At 43.6% G+C, this 19,719-nt stretch overlaps 1 protein-coding gene across 2 annotated transcripts in view; it reads left to right on the forward strand.

Annotated features, from left to right (window-relative positions):
- Nucleotides 1–19,719, forward strand: part of LOC117459683 (inositol polyphosphate-5-phosphatase A) — a 201,661-nt gene that overhangs the window by 75,721 nt on the left and 106,221 nt on the right. For both annotated transcript variants that reach the window (XM_034100754.2, XM_034100752.2), the window contains exons 3-4: nt 8,807–8,907; nt 9,638–9,725. In XM_034100754.2, the coding sequence (XP_033956645.1) occupies nt 8,807–8,907; nt 9,638–9,725 (189 nt within the window). The remainder of the gene's footprint in view (nt 1–8,806; nt 8,908–9,637; nt 9,726–19,719) is intronic.

Raw genomic sequence — 19,719 nt, forward strand, 5'->3', positions numbered from 1 at the left:
ATAGGAACCATGAAATGAGACTCGGGCTGTCCTGATTAGTCTCATCAAAGGCCCTCTCTGTCTGAACATGATCTGGTCTGCATTGCCGTTCTTGACCTCTACCCTAATCATTAAGGATAGAAACTGTAAGAACAAAAACATGTATTTATTGGCATACATGCATAAATAAAGGATAACAAGTTCCAGGAAATATCAATTTACCGGTGTCAGAAATCAGTTGAGCCAGTCTCTGACACATTGCAACATGAGAAAGCTGTTTTTTTAATTATCTAATGTCCAGCTGGCTTTCCCCATCAAATTGATTCCTTTCAGAACATAAATCGCTGGTTTGGGGTTAAAAATATACTGAAATACCTCTTTTTTACTAATATCAGTTGATAAACTCAAACAGTTTCAGCCTTGCAGCTCACCTACTTCCAGGCCCTGAAAGACCCAATCAAAGTTTGAACCTAAAGAATGTAATTTTGTTACATTGAATTACCTTAACTCAGGGGTGTCAAACTCAATTTCATCGCGGGCCACATTAGCATTATGGTTGCACTCAAAGGGCCGGTTGGTAACTTTAAGACTATATAAAAAATACATATATACATATTTAATATATATAAAATAATGTATTATATTACATTTTTGCCTCTGCATTGGATTATTATGGGATAGGGTAATAACTACATAATTAACTACGTCTGAAAGCAGAAGTCTCTTCAGTGAGAATGTTACAACATGATTTAAAAAGAAAAGCGAAATTCTGGAAAAAAAGTCAAACTCAAAAAAAAGGAAGTGACATTTGAAAAAAAGTGAAATTCTAAGAAAAAAGTATAATTTGAGATGCATTGGGGACATGTTTTTTATGGGCAACGTGCTTCTGTAAATCGGCATGTAACCATATAATAAACATTCTATTCTTTACAAGCTCTTGTGGGGCCACAGAAAATGAAGTCACGGGCCGGATTTGGCCCCCGGGCCTTGAGTTTGGCACCCCTGCCTTCACTGCTCACTTTTAGTTTCACAATGCAAATGTTCTAGCACTGCAAAGCACCATACGTGATGCTACGACCTGACGCATCAACGTCTTGAGCTCAGTCCGTCTATACTAGCAATTGATTGGTTTGTAGACAGGCTTGAGATGTCACGAGAACCTAAACTATACCTATGTTCAAATTGGACAAACATGGTGCCACGATGTATTAAGGTTAGACTGATGTTATATGTCTGTTTCAATTGTATCTTGTCCTAATAGTAGTCCTATAATTTACTCCTTTGCCAAACATCCTCTGAATGTTTGGCAAATTCAAAGTTCTACACATGTACGATTTAGACAAATAGGACCTGGAACATCCTTGACATGTCAATATTGCGTTGGAAAGAAGAAGACCGAACAAGAGGGATGATGAGAGGACACACCTCCATATAAAAAAAATCAGCGTCAGGTTGAGAAAGGCTCCCATATAATAATAATAATAATAATAATAGATTTAATTTGTTAGCACTTTTACAGGTGCTCAAAGACGCTTTACAGATATAGTGAAGATAAAATAAAGGAACAACAAATAAATATATAGTTAAAGTTAAAGTCAAATAATACAAAAACAATCACACATTAAAAGCCAGATTGAAGAGGTGAGATTTTTGAAGGTGGTGAGGTCTGTGCAGTCTCTGATGGGTTGTGGGAGTGAGTTCCAGAGGGAGGGGGCAGCGACGGAGAAGGCTCTGTCCCCCCAGGTCCGGTGATTGATGTAGGTGGGGATGGATAGGAGGTTGGCTTCTGATGAGCGGAGGCAGCGAGAAGGGGTGGTGCAGCAGGTCTGTGAGGTAGGGGAGGGGGGGGCCTGATTGTTGAGGGCTTTGTGAGTAATCAGGAGGACTTTGAAGTTGATTATTTGACGGACAGGGAGCCAGTGGAGGTTCTGGAGGGCGGGAGTGATGTAGTCTCGGGAGCGGGTGTGGGTGAGGAGGCGGGCAGCAGAGTTCTGGATATGTTGGAGTTTATTGAGGAGGTTGGATGGTATGCCGTAGAGGATGCTATTGCAGTAGTGGAGTCGTGAAGTGATGAATGCATGAATCAGGGTTTCAGCAGCAGAGGAGGAGAGTGATGGGCGGAGACGGGCAATGTTTTTGAGGTGGAAAAAGGCGGTCCTGGTGATGTGATTGATGTGGTGGTTGAATTTGAGCTGACTGTCGAAGATGACTCCGAGGTTGCGGATGTGAGGGGGGGGGGATAGAGTGTGGCTGTCAATGGTGAAGTTGAAATTCTGGATGTCTTTGATACGGGATGGGGGGGCCGATGATGATGATGTCTGATTTGGCACTGTTCAGTTGGAGATAGTTTGTTTGCATCCATGCTTTTATCTCTGAGAGACAGTTGGTGAGAGTGGAGTGTGTTGTGGGGGTGATGGTTTTTGTTGAGATATAAAGTTGGATGTCAACGGCGTAGCAGTGAAATTGAAGGTTGTGGCGACGAATGATTTTGCCAAGGGGGAGCATGTAGACGATGAAGAGGAGGGGGCCAAGCACCGAACCCTGGGGGACGCCTTGGGACAGAGGAGCAGTGGAGGAGGTGCAGTTGTTGATGTTGATAAACTGATGTCTGTCCGTGAGGTAGGATTTCAGCCAGGAGAGTGCGGTGTCGGTGATGTTTAGTGATGATTCGAGGAGGGACAGCAGGATGGTGTGGAATGCTGCGGTGAGGAGGATGAGGATGTTCAGGCTGCCGGAGTCAGAGGAGAGGAGGAGGTCGTTTGTGATTTTCAGAAGAGTTGTTTCTGTGCTGTGTTTTGATCGGAAACCGGATTGAAATGGCTCAAAGAGGTCATTGGAGCTGAGGTGGGCTTTAAGTTGTGAGGCAATGACATGTTCAAGTATTTTTGACAGAAAGGGGAGATTTGAGATGGGCCGGATGTTGGACATAATGTCAGGTGTGAGTCCAGGTCTTTTGAGAATGGGTGTGACAGCAGCCAGTTTGAGAGAGGGGGGAACTGATCCAGATCTGAGGGAGGAGTTAATGATGGTGGCGATGAGTTGGGAGATGGCAGGGAGGCTCTCTTTAACACATCTGGAGGGCATTGGGTTAAGTGTGCAGGTGGAGTTAATTCCAGTCATGAAGTCGGACAGTTGCATGGGGGTCACAGGGGAGAAGTGGGACAGGGGCTGTGAGGTGAAGAGAGGGTCGAATAATCGATTATTATTCGCCAGGGCTGCCGAATAATCGATTTTGATCATGGTCAGTTTCTGGCAACCCTAATCTGGAGCATAATAACTGAACACTGCTTTACCATGTTTAGTTCTGACTCTGGGGACAGAAAGCTGACCAGTCCCTGAAGACCTGAGAGATCTGGATGGTTCATAATTTAGCCAATCATTCAGTGCTTTATAAACCAGCAGCAGTATTTTGAAATATATTCTTTGACACACAGGAAGCCAGTGTAAAGACTTCAGAACTGGAGTGATGTGATCCACTTTCTTAGTGTTAGTGAGGACTCGAGCAGCGGCGTTCTGAATCAGCTGCAGCTTTCTAATAGATTTTTTAGTGAGACCTGTGAAGACACCATTGCAGTAGTCCAGTCTACTGAAGATAAAAGCATGGACAAGTTTTTTCCAAATCCTGCTGTGACATTAGTCTTTTAATCCTAGATATGTTCTTTAGGTGATAGTAGGCTGATTTAGTAACTGTTTTAATGTGACTGTTGAAACTCAGGTCAGAGTCCATGACTACACCTAGATTTCTGGCTTTATCTGTTGGTTTGAACATTGCAGACTGAAGCTCAGCGCTAACTTTTAAACGTTCTGGAGATAGTCTTTGTAGATTTGAAGATGGACTGTTAGTGTGGTTTTCTTGTGTTGGCGTTCAAGTTGACGTTTCCTTGATTTCATTTGGCATTCGGGGGTATACCAGGGGGCGGAGTGTATGAAAGAGACATTTTTTGTTTTTGTGGGGGCCAGTTCATTGAGACAGAAGGAGAGGGTGCTTTTATAATAGTCCACAAGTTCAGATGGGTTTTCAGAAAGTGGGGGGGGGGGGAGACAGACATCTTGCAGGTAATGGAGGCAGTGATCGCTGAAGGTGAGATGGATTTGAGATTTCTGTAGGTTATTGTGCGTTTTTGCTTTTGGGCGGGGATGGGGATGTTGATGTCCATGATGATAGCCAGGGCCCAGGAGTGGAGTGCACCAGATGGGCGTAAAAAAGTAGGGCTTAACTCTAACGTCGGGCTTAGCTACGTCCGACGTAGTGATTCTAATTTACATCGAGTGCATCAAGCCTGACTAGTCTCGGGCATAGCTGCGCCTGGTCTTAAGATGCGCGTCCACGTGAACACACGCGAAACAGTAATTGTTGCCAAGCAACGCCATTTTACAGACTCAGAGGACCGCAGAGAAGAGGGAATTCCCACACCCACAGCGTCAGCGATGACTCAAGGGGAATCCCAAATGGCCACACCCCGAAAGAGAAAGAGGGATTTGTCAGAGCTACAGCGGGAACTGACGGAGAAAGAAATCGGTGCTGGAGGGCCAATGAAACTTGTCTTATAGCCCGACATGCAGTTGTGCGATGAACATTAATCATGTCTCCCACAGTATTTTGAAAGGCCCCGTTCGCGTAGAATCTGAGCGCAATCAGCACCTGCAAGGTTGGGGAGAGCGCAGCGTTTCGATCTGATCCGTGCTGGAGTTGAGGGGAGATCTCCTCGATTAAATCAAAAAGGGCTTGTCTGCCAAAACGAAACCTCTCTATCAGTTCACCATCTGAATAGATGTCCAGTGGGTTTGTTCGATCACGGACGACTCTTTCTCTTCTTAATGCCCTTTCATTGTTAAACATGTAAACAAGACTCCCTGCCATCGTTAATATCCTTCTTGCCTGTTTTACGTTACTATGGATACTAGTCTGTCTTTCCGATTTACGCCTGCTCCATACTAGGCGTAAAAGTTACACCCGGGTGCAACGCATACAGGGCTTAAGTCTAAGTGGTGCACTAGTCATAACTTTAGTTTGGTCTTAACCTTCGGTTCTACGTCGGACGTAGAGTTACGCCCAGCTTATGCCCAGCTGGTGCACTCCACTCCAGGAGTTAAAAACTTTTAATCTCAATCAGATCCGATCAGATTTTGAAATCCCATTTTTTGTGATCCAGGATCAGACAAGTCGGACAAATGTTGTCCCTGGAGTTCAAAGCAATTCAGGATAGGATCACCCTGATCCAGATTACGATTTTTCAAGATGACTAGATCCTGAATATCAGTGCTTTAATCCTACCGATCGCCATCTAGTGGATATGAAAAATAATACAAGGAAGACAAGAGACCACGTTGCAGAGACATCTATTGTCCGCAATTACTTTTGAAAGGTGAGGACAGATGATGGACTTTCTTTTTGTTGAAGATATTTTTACTTTAATCTAAATTCAATTTGTGATTGACAATCTTTGTTGTGATACTTTTATGAGCATAAACATTTATGTCATCAACATTTGGTTGAAAACAAAATAGGCCACCACAAACGTGAGCAAAAAATGGAAAGATTAAATTTATTTCCCATGAAGGCTAAAAATGGTGTATTATTTCAGTTAACAAACTTTGCCATCTAATTTAAATTGAAACATATTTTAAAATAAATTGTACAGTACATTTTGCTCTGGTAATCCACTGGAAATCACTGGTGGGATCAGGATAATCCAGTTTTTTGGGATCAAATTGATCCCAATCCCGTGTTGTCGGTTTGATCTACCCGTTTTGAAGATTTGATCCAGATTAAAGCTTGGATTGGATTTCCTGATCTGATCGGATATCAAAGTGATCCTAATCCTATTTGTTGGTTTTGAACTCCCCAAGAGATAAATCTGATCTGATCAGATAGGGATTACAAGTGTTGAACTCTTGGGCCCAGGTGATCAGAGATGTGGAGATTAAGGCTGGACAGATGATGGATGGTGAGACCAGTGGAGCAGACCAAGTCCAGGATGTGACCTACGACTGTGTGTTGGGAAGTTGATGTGTTGAGAGAAGTGATATGGCAGCTTTCTGTGAGTCAGGCTGTCCTCAGCTCTGCCATAGCAGCTGTCATCCAAGGGCTGGTGACACACACACACACACACACACACACACACACACACACACACACACACACACACACACACACACACACACACACACACACACACACACACACACACACACACACACACACACACACACACACACACACACACACACACACACACACACGTGTCACATTGCAGCCTGACATTAGTTGCAAGCTCCTTGAGAATGTGACCTTTTCCATGGTGACTTGATAGGTCCACTAATCTTTCCAAGTTTGAGCCGCTGTAGGTCCCACTGCTGGGTCATCGGGCTAAGTGACAAGCCATAGGTTGATGGAAAATCCATAGTGTTATTGCCATACATTACTTTTATTTGATTGGGCCTGTAGTGAGCATAATGCAACCGTGAGGCGGGCGCTGGTGAAGTAGCAGGGCTCCGTCGGGGTCCAGGGACCATTTGTCGCTCCTCCAGCCCCCCCGCCCCCAGCACCCAGTGACAGTGATGTATGTGCTCTGCCACCATCCATAGGCCCGACCCTGTGAGTGCTTGTGAGTGCTGTAAATCACCCCCTGCTATTGATTTTTCCATTAGAGGTCAACCGCCCTGAACACCTCTGACAGGGCGCTCACAAACACCTCGCTCTGTGAGGGGGGAATGCTGAAGGAGAGCAACACGAGGTCACGTGACTGGATGGGATATCTTGGATGGGACATCTTTTTATGTCAATCGCAGATAGGCTTTTTTCATACTTTCCAGTAGGAGGTATAGCGAAGAGGGTTGGGGCTACATCTGAACACATGTTGGAGGTCTGACCAAAAGTCATTTTTTGTTTTTTGGGGTTCTGAGAGTAAAGTCAGAATTCTGAGAAAAACAACTGAATACTGACATTAAAGTCAAACAAGTCAGAATCTTCTCAGAACTCTGACTTTTCTTCTCTAAACTCAGAACTAAAAACGAAATGACTTTTGGTCAGATCTCAAAAGACCTTTCACACGTCGCCCTAATCCTCTTCTGTAGAGGTACGTCACAGCACACGTGAAATGCCAGACCTGTGCCAAAGATAAATGAAACTTTGTGTCTTTTCATTTCTTTTTGAAATGTATGTATCCAGTTTAAAGTAACAGCATCAGTGCACACTTAAAATAACAATAAATAAAAAGGTCTTGGTGAGCAGGGCTGTGGAAATTACAGATGATCAGATCATGGAACATATATTCTTGATTCAAAGATGTTATTGTCATATTCACAGCTACAGCGTAGTCGATGGCAATGAGCATCTATAGTTACTGACTGGAATGAAAAAGACATAACATAGTGCAAACCATACAATGGTGCAAGTACAATGCAGGAATAAGTCAAATGGAATCAAATGAAACAGAATGTAATTGAAATACTGTACAGTGGAATAAAAAGCAGCTTACTGTAATAATGTATAAACACAAGCATATGTGAAATTGTATAACATTTGCTTTAAATGCACTCTTGCTGATTAACAGACATTCTGCATCTAATGTTCAGCAGGGCACAGTTTAGTTATCTCATTTCTGATATTATGTCAGTTAAAATATTCTCCATATCATTTTATAATGTTGTTGTTGTTATCATTACCTTGATGCGAGATGCAATCACATGTTGCATTACATTCTGAATACCTTAGTGGCAGCAGCTGCTCGGTCTGTAAGGACCTGGCTTGGGAGCCGAAGGGTCACAGGTTCAAGTTGTGGCGGTTCAAGAACCATTTTAGTATTTGTTTCAGTTACAGAATTTGTGGCAATAACTCTAGTTTAGTCTAGTTGGTAGAACTGGCCGTCCTGGGGCTCCCCATGCAGAAGACCTGGGTGGGTTCCAATCCCGCCGGGGACCAATCGCCATGTCTTCTCCTCTGATTCCCCCATTCAACACTGTCACATTGGCACAATATGCCCAAACATGTCTTTTAAAAATATACATTACAAAATTAACTTGGGTACACATTTTTATTAAATTACAATGTTAAAGGCAAACCATTACCACAACTTTGGCTCAAGTTGCCGCACAGTTTTTGAAGCAACACTATTAGAATTGGTATTAATATAGACTATTCTTTCTGGATGGGCTGCGCCTATTGTTACCAGGGCCCTGGCCCCTGGTGGCCACCCCCCAGAACCGCCCATGGACCATACACACTGCAACAGGTAGCTGGAGAGGTGCTTGTTCGCCTCCAGTGCCCCCAAACCACTTCGCTCTGACACCACAAACGCATGTGTGTGGTAGCCTTTGTATATACGGTCATCTTCCCCATAAAGATGAATAAAGTACTTCTTAATCTTAACCTATGTCTACAGTAGTCTGTATATGCTGGAGTCTATTCCACATTCTGATGAGCATTCCTTCCATAATCCTGCAGTTGTTGTTGTTGTTGGTCCAGTGGTGTCAGCAGGTGCAGTGATGTGTGATGGTCCCTCACACCCTGTACACACTGAGCTGCAGGTCCCTCCTGACGCTGGATGAAGAGAGGTCGCTGTTACGCTTGTTGCCTTCTGCCTACATGAGCAAGGCACTTTGTCGTGTGTACATATAGTAGCATGTCGCACAGTTGAGTTAGGAAGAGTTGTGGAGCCCCAGGCGCCGGGCTCATTTAGGTTTCGCGCACGACTGAATAATTCAGCTCAAGGTTTATTTAGTTTGAGCAAAGTGCGGTAACAGCTGGTGTGGTGTACTGACCAATCGAGTGGAAGTGTTTGTCCCTTTCTGAAATGCTCACCTGTGTTCTTCCTCTTTCTTACAGACCATACAGACACACAAGCCTCACTTCTTTGCTTTGCACTGTCAGGAGGTGGGGGGGAAGAACTACGAGGCGTCCATGTCCCACGTGGATAGTTTTGTCAAGTGAGTATCCTCATATATGCTCATGCCCTTTTCATGTTGTCACTTTCAGAATACTTTTAGATGGTTATGTTAATAGCTGAGCAGTTTCCATGAGGGAAACCCTCCCGATGTGGAACATGCAGGAGTAAAGTGGGTTGCAAAGCGGAGGACTGCTCCCCCTACTGGTGGCATCCCAGCTGTACGTCGGCACGGCAACACATGCTGTTGGCCTTAAACAATATGCTAATAGTGCACATTTAAATGTGGGATCAGAATGAATTTGGACTCAGAGATTTGAGGAGCCAGGCTTTCATCACTAACTGGAACTAACTGCTTCAGTTGATTCAGTATTCTGTCATTTATATTATCATGTATTCTTTGATCTGTATCTGAATTGTTAGTGTGATAAAGGTTATATATATCTTAAGTGGTTTCTTTTCCACATGAGTTGAACACAAATTAAGAAGTAATAATAAAGAGCATACAAATGAAGACTTACTATATACAAATCAACAATATGACGATTCAAATCTATAGAGTTTCTGTAGAACATGCAGCATACAGTGTAACACTTACATACTTACTTACATAGACCAACCTACTGCTAAACTACAAACATAGGATGCTTAATTCATTGCACTTACATATAAGTAGAAAATAAGTGTTTTTTTTATTTATTGAAATGCAATGAGGTAGATTGTATTGACATGTACTGATGTGTGTGTGCATGTGTGTGTGTTCTGTCCACCAGAGAGCTGTTGTCCAGTGACGTGATGAAGGAGTACAACAGAGCCCGCGTCTACCTCGATGAGAACTACAAATCCCAGGAGCATTTCACGGTAAGTGCTCTTTGATGTGTCGGTGGTTCACAAACCCCTTGAATTCAAAGTGGTTTGATCTTTCAAGCGTATACGTGTTAAATGAGAAATAAATCCAGATTGCTATTATTTATCTTTCTTGATTCAAATATTATATATCCTTACACCAGGATTTTAGCCGGGACTGTTCAGCCAAAACTGAATTACGCTGAATAGAATTAGAACACACAACAGTATTCTACTACAAGCAGGAAAACATACTGTAGCATTTTAAAGATGTTTGTAAAATTAGACACAAATGTAATTGTATTAGTTTATTTAACAGTGGCCAAGCACCACACGACTGCTCATGCGCATCAATAGTCCCCTGGACAGGAAGCACAAACGGTAAGTTACATCACACATACAACACATTGTAACCCAACATATACATTACAGTGTCAACATGTTTGAATATAGGTTACATTTTAGATCAGTGATCACATGATACGAGCCTGTTCATTCTCTATTGTTTTTGTTATTAAACTATTACACGTTTGAACTAAATCAAACCTTTCATTCCAAAATAGCCTTTTTCTCTGAGGTCTCGAACAGAGAAACACCTCAGACAGGTGCACGAGTCCATTCGACGTGGGTATAAGTTCAACTCAAACTCAATTTGAATGGCTTACAATCAAATCTGATTCAATGATGTATTATTAAGGGGTTTTACGTCAAGGTCTAACTCCAGCATAAAGTAACACCAACTTCCAAACATGACGAAAGAACCACCAACTTCCAATGGTTGATGAAGAAACAACGATAACATCATTCAATGGAGTATGGTATTGTATTGTGCATCGAAGCCGTGGAGGTGAAATGTCTTAAGAGAAAAGCCCCAACCTCTCCTAAACAGAAGAAAGACACACAGACATTATAGTTGTGTAACCTTTTTTGTTGTTGTTTTTTTGTGTCTCGTTGTTACACCCCTCCCTGTGGTGTTATGTCTATATGTTGTATATCTTTCTGGTCACAACATGTGTAGTTGACCCCATGGTTTTGCCTCTTGTTGTAGTTGTGTTTCCCCCTCTTTGTAGTCATTGGTTGTTCCCCCTCCCTCGTTTTAAGTCTCTGCAGCCTGTTGTCTCTTCCTGGTCTGTATGTGTATCTTTGAGTGACATTGTGTAAATGATGGTCAGGGGGTCCTGGACCCTTAAGTTCTTTTGGGCCTGTTCCTGTAATCCCATTCAGTGATTTAATCATATTCGAGACTGAACTTCTATTGTAAGATCCCTTTACCAATATACTGCACTGTTCCATTGCCTGCCACTTTTGCCTTGATGTGTAGTAACAGCAGATGGCCACCAGATGGCAGTAGATGCTTGGAAATAATTCTGATGTCAGAGCTCTGTTAAAACTTCAGATGTTCTGGGACTGAATCTTTAGTGATGGTTAGGATTTATGAGCAGAACATCCTTAGCATTATATACAGTTTCATACATTTCCAATACAGTAAAGTTCGATAGTAAAGGAATGTATACAAAAGCTTTGTAATAAAATAAAAGTGTTGAAAATGTCCGATTTTGAAAAAGTCAGAGAAAGGGTCATATGTCACATTTATTTTTATTTATTTATTCATTTATTTAACCGGGACAGTGCACATTAATGAACATTTCTGTAAACGTGCCAGAGTTAGCCAAGAGGCTATTTTTCATCTGTAGTCCCTGGACAGATTTTAAAAGTCAACCTAAAACACATTTCATTTTAAACAAGTAAATACAATACATTTAAAACAAGCAACAGTCATTACTGGGATACTTAAATAAAACAATTTAAAATACAGAACATTAAAACAAAAAAAATAAAACAAAACAAAAGAACATGTTAAAACACAAACATTGACATTTAAAAGATTCATATTTTTACTTTCTCCTTATATAAATATGCAAGTTTAATCTTTAACTTAAACATTAATAATACTAACATGTTTCAATATAATTTGGTTATCTATACACACAATTCAATCTTTTATCTTGTATTACAGCTGAATAGATGTTTTGAATGTGGCCTCTTGGTGGCGCCAGATACTCAGTGGCACAGAGTAGCAGAGGGCTTTAGCAACGTGTTGCAGCATTGCAGTGCAGTTTGATATCTGATGCTTAATTGACGGAGTACGGGTAAATAAATCGATTATGTCTGCAATCCCTGGAGATGATTTGGAAAACACGGATTGAAGAATAACATATCAAGAGAGGTCCCTGCGTGGTAGGGTGGCCCCACGTTGTCTGTAATCAGACTTGTGTGTGTGTGTGTGTGTGTGTGTGTGTGTGTGTGTGTGTGTGTGTGTGTGTGTGTGTGTGTGTGTGTGTGTGTGTGTGTTTGGTTCTCCTCCGTGGTTGTTGGCGTTATTACAACGCTACACTGCATCTCCACACACGCTCATAAATCACAGCAACCACTGAGTCACATTTGCTCTTTTCAAAAAAACATTACAAACATTGGCCTTTAGGAAATATAATTATCTGCCATTTCATATAAGTGCCGCTAATATTCCCGGCATTATGAGCTGTTTATTTAATGGTGTTTGTCTATGGATTAACCTTTTTGTTGTATTTTCGTTGTCATCAAATAGAGATGGCAGCTCGCGCTTCTCTTTGTGAATCAGTCAGTGGAAAGGGAGACATCTGATGTGCTTCCTATGATGTTGATATTGAAATCCTGGCAACAGTAAATATGAATAGACTCTCCAGTCTTTCTCACACAGGGCCTGCCATTTGGCTTTGATCACATCACCCATATTTGTTTTCTCAATCTTCGATTTCTCTCCCCCGCGCTCCGGGGATAATTGTTTGTTGTCTGCCCCGCCTGTCAATTTGCAGATGATGTAAGTGGGGACACTTTTGTGGGTCCGCTTTGTATGATTGTGTTTTGTCTGCAGTTATGTGTGTGTATCTTCTTTGGAAGTAGAATATTTTGGATGAGTAGTAATGTGGCGAGTGTATGCTAAAGGCCTCTGAGGGCAGGGACAGCGAAGAATGTGATTGATAAATGAACATGTGAAATTCTGTTATGAGAGGCTTTTTTATGTAACTGTGAAGAGGGAAAAATAATGTGTGAAACAATCGATGCAACATTTTAACAGCAACTTTCTTCTAGCAAAACAGCTAAAGTGTCCAGCCCGACAGATGTGGATATCTGTTGGCTTTTCTCTTCGATGATACTACATTGAATGTAATTGTGTTGTGTCGTGTTGATTGGACAAAACAAGCAATTTGAAGTGTTTTTCAAATGCTGAATGCCTCAATGTGTAAGAAATAGGATCATGCTTTTATTTTGAAGGCAACATCAAGTTTGAGTCAAACATAATTCGCACAGTATATACACAGATATACATCTTCTGAGGTGTTTTTCTAAATACAAAAACTGAATTGTACACAACTACAAAATCCTCAGAACTTACAATTGAAGCTTAAACCTGTTTAATGCAGACACAAAGGAAAGGTATTAACATTCCAGCCCATCATTTATAAAGTATGAAAATACAAAAATGTAATTGGCCCACCGATATCCGGTCCTACTATCTGACTCTCTTTGTTTTGGTGTATCCCTCCTTTCCTCTATGGACCAACAGATGCATTGAGAAATGATGCAGCATAACATTGGCATCGAATTAACGGGTGCATTTTTTTACTTTTATTTTATTATCACTATTTAGTTTATACTTGTACAATTCAAATGCATGGCACCACAGTTGGCTCGGAGCAGCTGGTGTCTCTGGGCAGGAGGACACACACAACCGCAGAACAAGTGAATTACAGAACACATCACAGTATATTAAAGTCCATCAGTGTGCGATAGTAAATGGAATTATGTATTTTAAATAATGTAGAAATGGATTATATAACACACTTTAAGCTTTTGACATGTTTAACTCTGGATGTAAACATGTATTTAGCCAGAGAAGTGGATCTGAAATGAACTTTGTCTAAAACAGTTAATCATTTGATAAAACCCTTCCAATGCAACCTGCCGTCAGCGACGCGGTGCAGGGCGCGCTAGCTGTGGTGTAACTGTATCTTTCTTCATCCAAATGGACCTGTAATAATGTCCTGATGTTAAAGGCTATATATAACAGCTCGGTGCTGGATGTGAACACTGAGCGGCGGAGCCCCTCTCCCAGAGGAAGGCAGCACGATGGGGCAGAGATGAGTGACACGTCCCCCCCCATGGCGAGCCTGCTGCTTTACAGCCCTGTTAAGGTATACAGCAGGTAGAATGTCAATTAGGAAGACCCGCCCTGATAACTCAACTCCCAATCCACTTGTTCTCGGCCATTAATATTTATCGACGCGCCCGGCCCTGGAGCTGCGGCCGTGTCATGCGGAATGATGTGCGCTTACCGCTTCCTGAAAAAGGCCACTGCCGACCGCCGTGCACACACACACACACACACACACATCTAGCACTGTCACCCGGTGTAATCAAGCTATCCACACACACAGACAGCGACACACACTGCAGCCTCAGCCCTCACTTGTTCCAGGGCATTTTAATGGGAAATTAAAGGCATCCCTCATGCCTGTGGTCTGCAGGACAGGAATGAGAGCAGCCACAGAGGATAAATCAGCCTCTGTGGCTGACGGCACACCGCTGTCGTCTCTTTATCCTGTGTGTGTGTGTGTGTGTGTGTGTGTGTGTGTGTGTGTGTGTGTGTGTGTGTGTGTGTGTGTGTGTGTGTGTGTGTGTGTGTGTGTGTGTGTGTGTGTGTGTGTGTGTGTGTGTGTGTGTGTGTGTGTGTGTGTGTGTGTGTGTGTGTGTGTGTGTGTGTGTGTGTGTGTGTGTGTGTGTGTGTGTGTGTGTGTGTGTGTGTGTGTGTGTGTTGCGTTCGCCTTAAGAGACAGCGTTATAGTATGCAAGCACTCTGTCCCGAACAATTTGTGTCATGGACCTGAAAATGCTGGACATTCAGAGCAGAGCTGCCGTCTTGATTTCATTATCATGGGGTCAGTGTCTCTTGTTACATGGGATACAAGCTGCACATGGTAATGGACTTCCAATGGAAGTAATATACTCGCGTGAATCACAGCTAAAGGGAAGTCGGACATGTTGATCTTTAAATCAGCTCGATACGAAGAATGACGGGTACTGGCAAAACAAGATGGACCAGACATTCATCCCACCAATGCTACGGAGCAGAACGTTCTAGTCAAATCTTTGGAACAACAAATGTATTGCAGTGAATGAAATGTGCTTTGAGTCTAGCTAAGGTTAGTTTTGGTTTGTTTCTTTAGTCGATTAGTTTGACGCATTTTCTAAGATCCTCAACGCCTGATTTAACGTGGTACTGTTGGTCGGGTCTTTGTTGAGAACCGTAGCTTGGAATTGTCTTGATGGAGAACTGCCCTTCTGTAAATATCCTGGATTGTCTGGTGAGATATTTTCTCACTTGTAGATTTTCATAAAAGCAAAATCACATTTTATACATGGACAAGAAATTCACATTTGTTTTCTTTATTCAAATGATTTGCTTTTGTTGTTAAGATGATGATGTGGCAGTGACATCGTGAAAACAGAGCGTGCAGCAGGCGCCTGGTTCCAAAGACGTGCAGGACAAGTGGCTCACATGTCTGAGAGGCTTCTTGCATTTCACAAAAGACCTAAAGCCGTGACTTTGCGCTCATGCAGGGAGTCTTCAGTTAGCATGACCCAGGATGTGTGTGTACCTGTCCTGCCCGTGCTGATCCCCGGTCAGTGCAGTTAGCATGACCCAGGATGTGTGTGTACCTGTCCTGCCCGTGCTGATCCCCGGTCAGTGCAGTTAGCATGACCCAGGATGTGTGTGTACCTGTCCTGCCCGTGCTGATCCCCGGTCAGTGCAGTTAGCATGACCCAGGATGTGTGTGTACCTGTCCTGCCCGTGCTGATCCCCGGTCAGTGCAGTTAGCATGACCCAGGATGTGTGTGTACCTGTCCTACCCGTGCTGATCCCCGGTCAGTGCAGTTAGCATGACCCAGGATGTGTGTGTACCTGTCCTGCCCGTGCTGATCCCCGGTCAGTGCAGGCTGTCAGTGGCTGCCGCCCTCACTCTGCTCTGGAGGTGAGTCCTTAATTCTCCTCCAGGCAGCGCGCCGTAATGCAATCATCGGGTCGGCTCTGCTCGGCCAGGAATGTATGAACACTTAGTGCCTCTGTGCTGACAGCGCCTCAGCGCCAGTGTGTGTACGGTATTGCCCAGAAATGCGTGTCACTCGCATTTATCGCCTTTTTTATTTATTTGTAGCGCATCTTATATCTTCATCTTTTTATGATGAAACAAAACCAGGTTGCATATAGAGATGATATACTTTAGAGAGAGTGGGGTCATAGAGGAAGGGTCTCTGTACAGTCTGTTGGTTTTACACACGGAGGTTAACGAGCAGGATCAGAGCAGCCCCCCCTCCTCCCGCACCTCGTTGCCCCGTGTTTAAAAGACCGCAGCAGCAGCCATACGTATAAGCAGGTTAAAATATTGCTAACTAAATCCAAGAGAGCTCTTATTTCAATATGGTGAGGAGCGGCCGCCGACTGAGGCCACTTGAATGGAGTAGATGTCAGCTCGGTAATATGGCCGGGCCATAACTCTCGGCGGCCATCACTCATACTCTCGGGCAGACATAAGTGCACACACACACACACACATATATATATATATATATGGTGGTGACAAAGACGAATAAACACTGATGCAAGCACACACGTTAAGACTCACACACACACACACTCAGGACACGGGGTTGAGCGACAATCAATGAATCTGCCATCAGGCGTGAGTTATGAGGCAGAGAGAGTGGGCCTTCCCTGTGTGAAAATGTTTTGACTGAAAATGTAGATATAATTAATAGATGGTGTAAAGAGGTGGAGAAACTGATGCATTTATTACAAGGAGTCAAACCTGGGGGAACGGAGCCTTTTGCCCTGAGCTGCCTTCACACACACACTTGATGTCTGCAGACACACACACCAAGCTCCTCGTCATAAACAGGGCTATGATAGAGTGTTTAACAGTGTGTGTGTGTGTGTGTGTGTGTGTGTGTGTGTGTGTGTGTGTGTGTGTGTGTGTGAGAGAGTAGTTTGTTGGAGGTGTTGTTGTCCTGCAGTGGTGTGTGTGTGTTTGTGTTGGGTGGGGTGCGGGGTCTCCAGCCACAGATAATGATGTGATTCCAGCATGAGGCGGGCCGGGTGTACCTCGCCACCGTCCATTATGATGTGCGGCCCCCCAGCCACCGAGGGGGCAGAGTGAAGGTGAGCCTGTCATATCGATCTTTTTAGTGCTAAAATATGAGCCACTTTACTCTGCTCCCCGGCGCGGTGATGTGAAAAATAATAACTCGGACCCAAATTAAAAATATTGATCGCTTAGGAGGTGTTGAGAGCAAATAAACACCCTCTGAAGGATTTGTATCCCCCCCTCCCCTCCGCCTCTCGCCACCCCCCGTCTTGCCGCCCAGTTGAAAGGCCCAGGTCAGGGATGGTGGCTAGCTGAAGTGTAAAAAAGCCACCATCTTGTTGCTCTTCATAATAACCCCCTACCAGGCTCTTTATTGTCCCCCGACACATATCAACAAGCGGCCATGTTTTCACTCTCCAGCGCTGATTGGTCGGGTTTTGACTCCATAATCTGGCATTAGCCTGGCTTCATCCTCGTGCGTCCCCTCCCCTGGTCATCATTTTGTTGCACATCCCTGCTTGACGTCTTTATCCCCCCCTGCTGTAACGGATGAGCTGACACGGGGCCATCAAACGGGTGGGAAAACAATTGCCACAAGGTTAATTTTATTGCCTGCTCCATGCATTTGTGAGCAGGCGGGAGGTGTCCTCTGCACCAGGTCCTGATGAATGGCTGCGCCGAGCAGGCAGGAATGAAAATGAGAGGGGAGAGGCCGGGATCAAGTCCCGACGCTCCCACCTTAACATTGAAATGTCTCTGACATGCTCAAAATGGGTATTCTGATATATAAGTGGGCCGGTGTTCCATTTAGTTTGATGATGAAGGCCGTCATGTGTCCCACTCAATTTTACGACACCCACTTTGCCTTAAGAAGGTTAATATCGGCGCGTCCTAAATGGTGGATGTCAGATTGTCCGGAGTCCGTAGGAAAATAAACTACTTAGTGTATCTAAATGCTGTCGTAATACTTGGCCGTCCTGCTAGCAGCACTATTGATTGTCTACAAGGACGTTTGTTTTGTTTGCGGGCCGAGGCAGGATGAATAGATATTTGATGGAGCGTGGAGAGCGGGGCTGGACCTGCATCTGCATCTCAGGGCCGTTTCCCTGAGAATCACATGCTGCCTGTTGACATCAGTGAGAGGGGAGCGGGGGCCGATATCTCCGCTTCCCCACTTGAGCCGGGGGCCTCTCGCTGAAAGCTCCAACGCTGTCTGCGGGCTGCGGGCTCTCACTCTCTCTGGGCTACATGCATGCCTGGCCGTGGAGCAGTGCTGATCTAAGGCCAGCACTTTGCCCATACGTATCGATTCTCCCTCCGCCACAGCTATCGCTGCTTCATCTGCATGGCCCAGCTGACCCAGGCAGTCAGTGGCCATTATCCTCCCATTAGCTAATCTCTCAGCTTTGATTTCCATAATCCTCTGTCTACGGAGAGCCCTCACAGCTCTCACAGTCCCTCTCTCCAAGGAGCACAACAGACCCCCAGTCACCCCACCCCACTCTTTACTCTCCAAAAACACTCCAGCAGCATGTACAACATCCACACGCACATTTAGACTTAGACACTGCAGTGATGCCCTGTTGCTTCAATAGAAATAATAATATGATAAATTATTTACTTTTAGTAATTAGGGTCACAATTAAAATAAATAACAGTATCATCTGCAAAGTGTTCGTCATCATCAAAAGAAAAAGCACCCGTAGTGCAGATTATCTGTATTATTATTATCATTATTATTACTAATGCATTTACATTTAAGCAGCACATTTCAATTTGGTCCATGCTGGTCAAGGTGGAGCTAAATCTAGAACCTGAATCAAATCTTATAAAAGATCATATGTTCTGCTGATGCAAGTTTTGAAGTGTCTGAATTAGTTTCGAAAGATGGAAACGCATCCTTTGCTTAACAATCCCTGCCCTGCAGCTCAGTAAGGACACTTGAGAGAGAGAGGGGTTACACACAGACTGTCTTTGGAGGATACAATCTTCATGTGTTTGGAGATGATTTCATGAGAAACTCAAACGCTTTCTATCACAATTCAGTTTGGACAGACAGCAACACGCAACAAGGTTGAGAGAAAGATACATTTAAAAGTGAAGCTAAGAAAGGATCTGGGCCAAACATATCTTTGTAAATAATAAGATACCAACATTTGCAAAAATAAATGTAACGGGTAAAATAAACTCCACCAATGTCTGTTTCAGACCAGAAGGAAAGAAGGAGTTACAGAGTTCATATGCGTTGCGGCATTACATCCAGTACGGACAGGAGTCTGGTGGCCCACAGGTGCACACACGCTACATCGCCCAAACCATTTCCATCCGGAGAAACACGCTCCTTTTTTGAAAACGCTGCAAATATAAAAACACCAATGTGCCAAAACACACGCAAATGAAGTAACATCTTCCCCAACTCGTCTGTGCGCATCACTTGTTTGTGCGTTGGCCAACTGTTTTGGCACATTTGTGTTTTTGTATTTGCATCGTTTTTTAAAGTGCAGTACGTTCTCGTAATGTAAGTAGTTTGGGCCATTGTAGCACAGGTCGGCTACCACACGGAAGGGATGATCAATTACTATTTAAATATATGAATAGGGAGGGGAATCCTCTTACATGCTTTGTTTATTTATATTATAGCTAAATATTTAAATGTAGGCAACATTCAAAAGCGATGATGATGTGAGCAGAAGTTTCAATTACACTTATTTGACACTTGTTAAACCCGCTAACCACTGATGCTATTACTAATGCATGCCGACAGAATACAGCAGTGTGGTACCTACAGCTAACACCTCTCCATCCCACGACGTCCCACTCTCCGTGAA

The sequence above is a fragment of the Pseudochaenichthys georgianus genome, chromosome 15, assembly GCF_902827115.2.
Source record: "Pseudochaenichthys georgianus chromosome 15, fPseGeo1.2, whole genome shotgun sequence".
Taxonomy (NCBI): Eukaryota; Metazoa; Chordata; class Actinopteri; order Perciformes; family Channichthyidae; genus Pseudochaenichthys; species Pseudochaenichthys georgianus.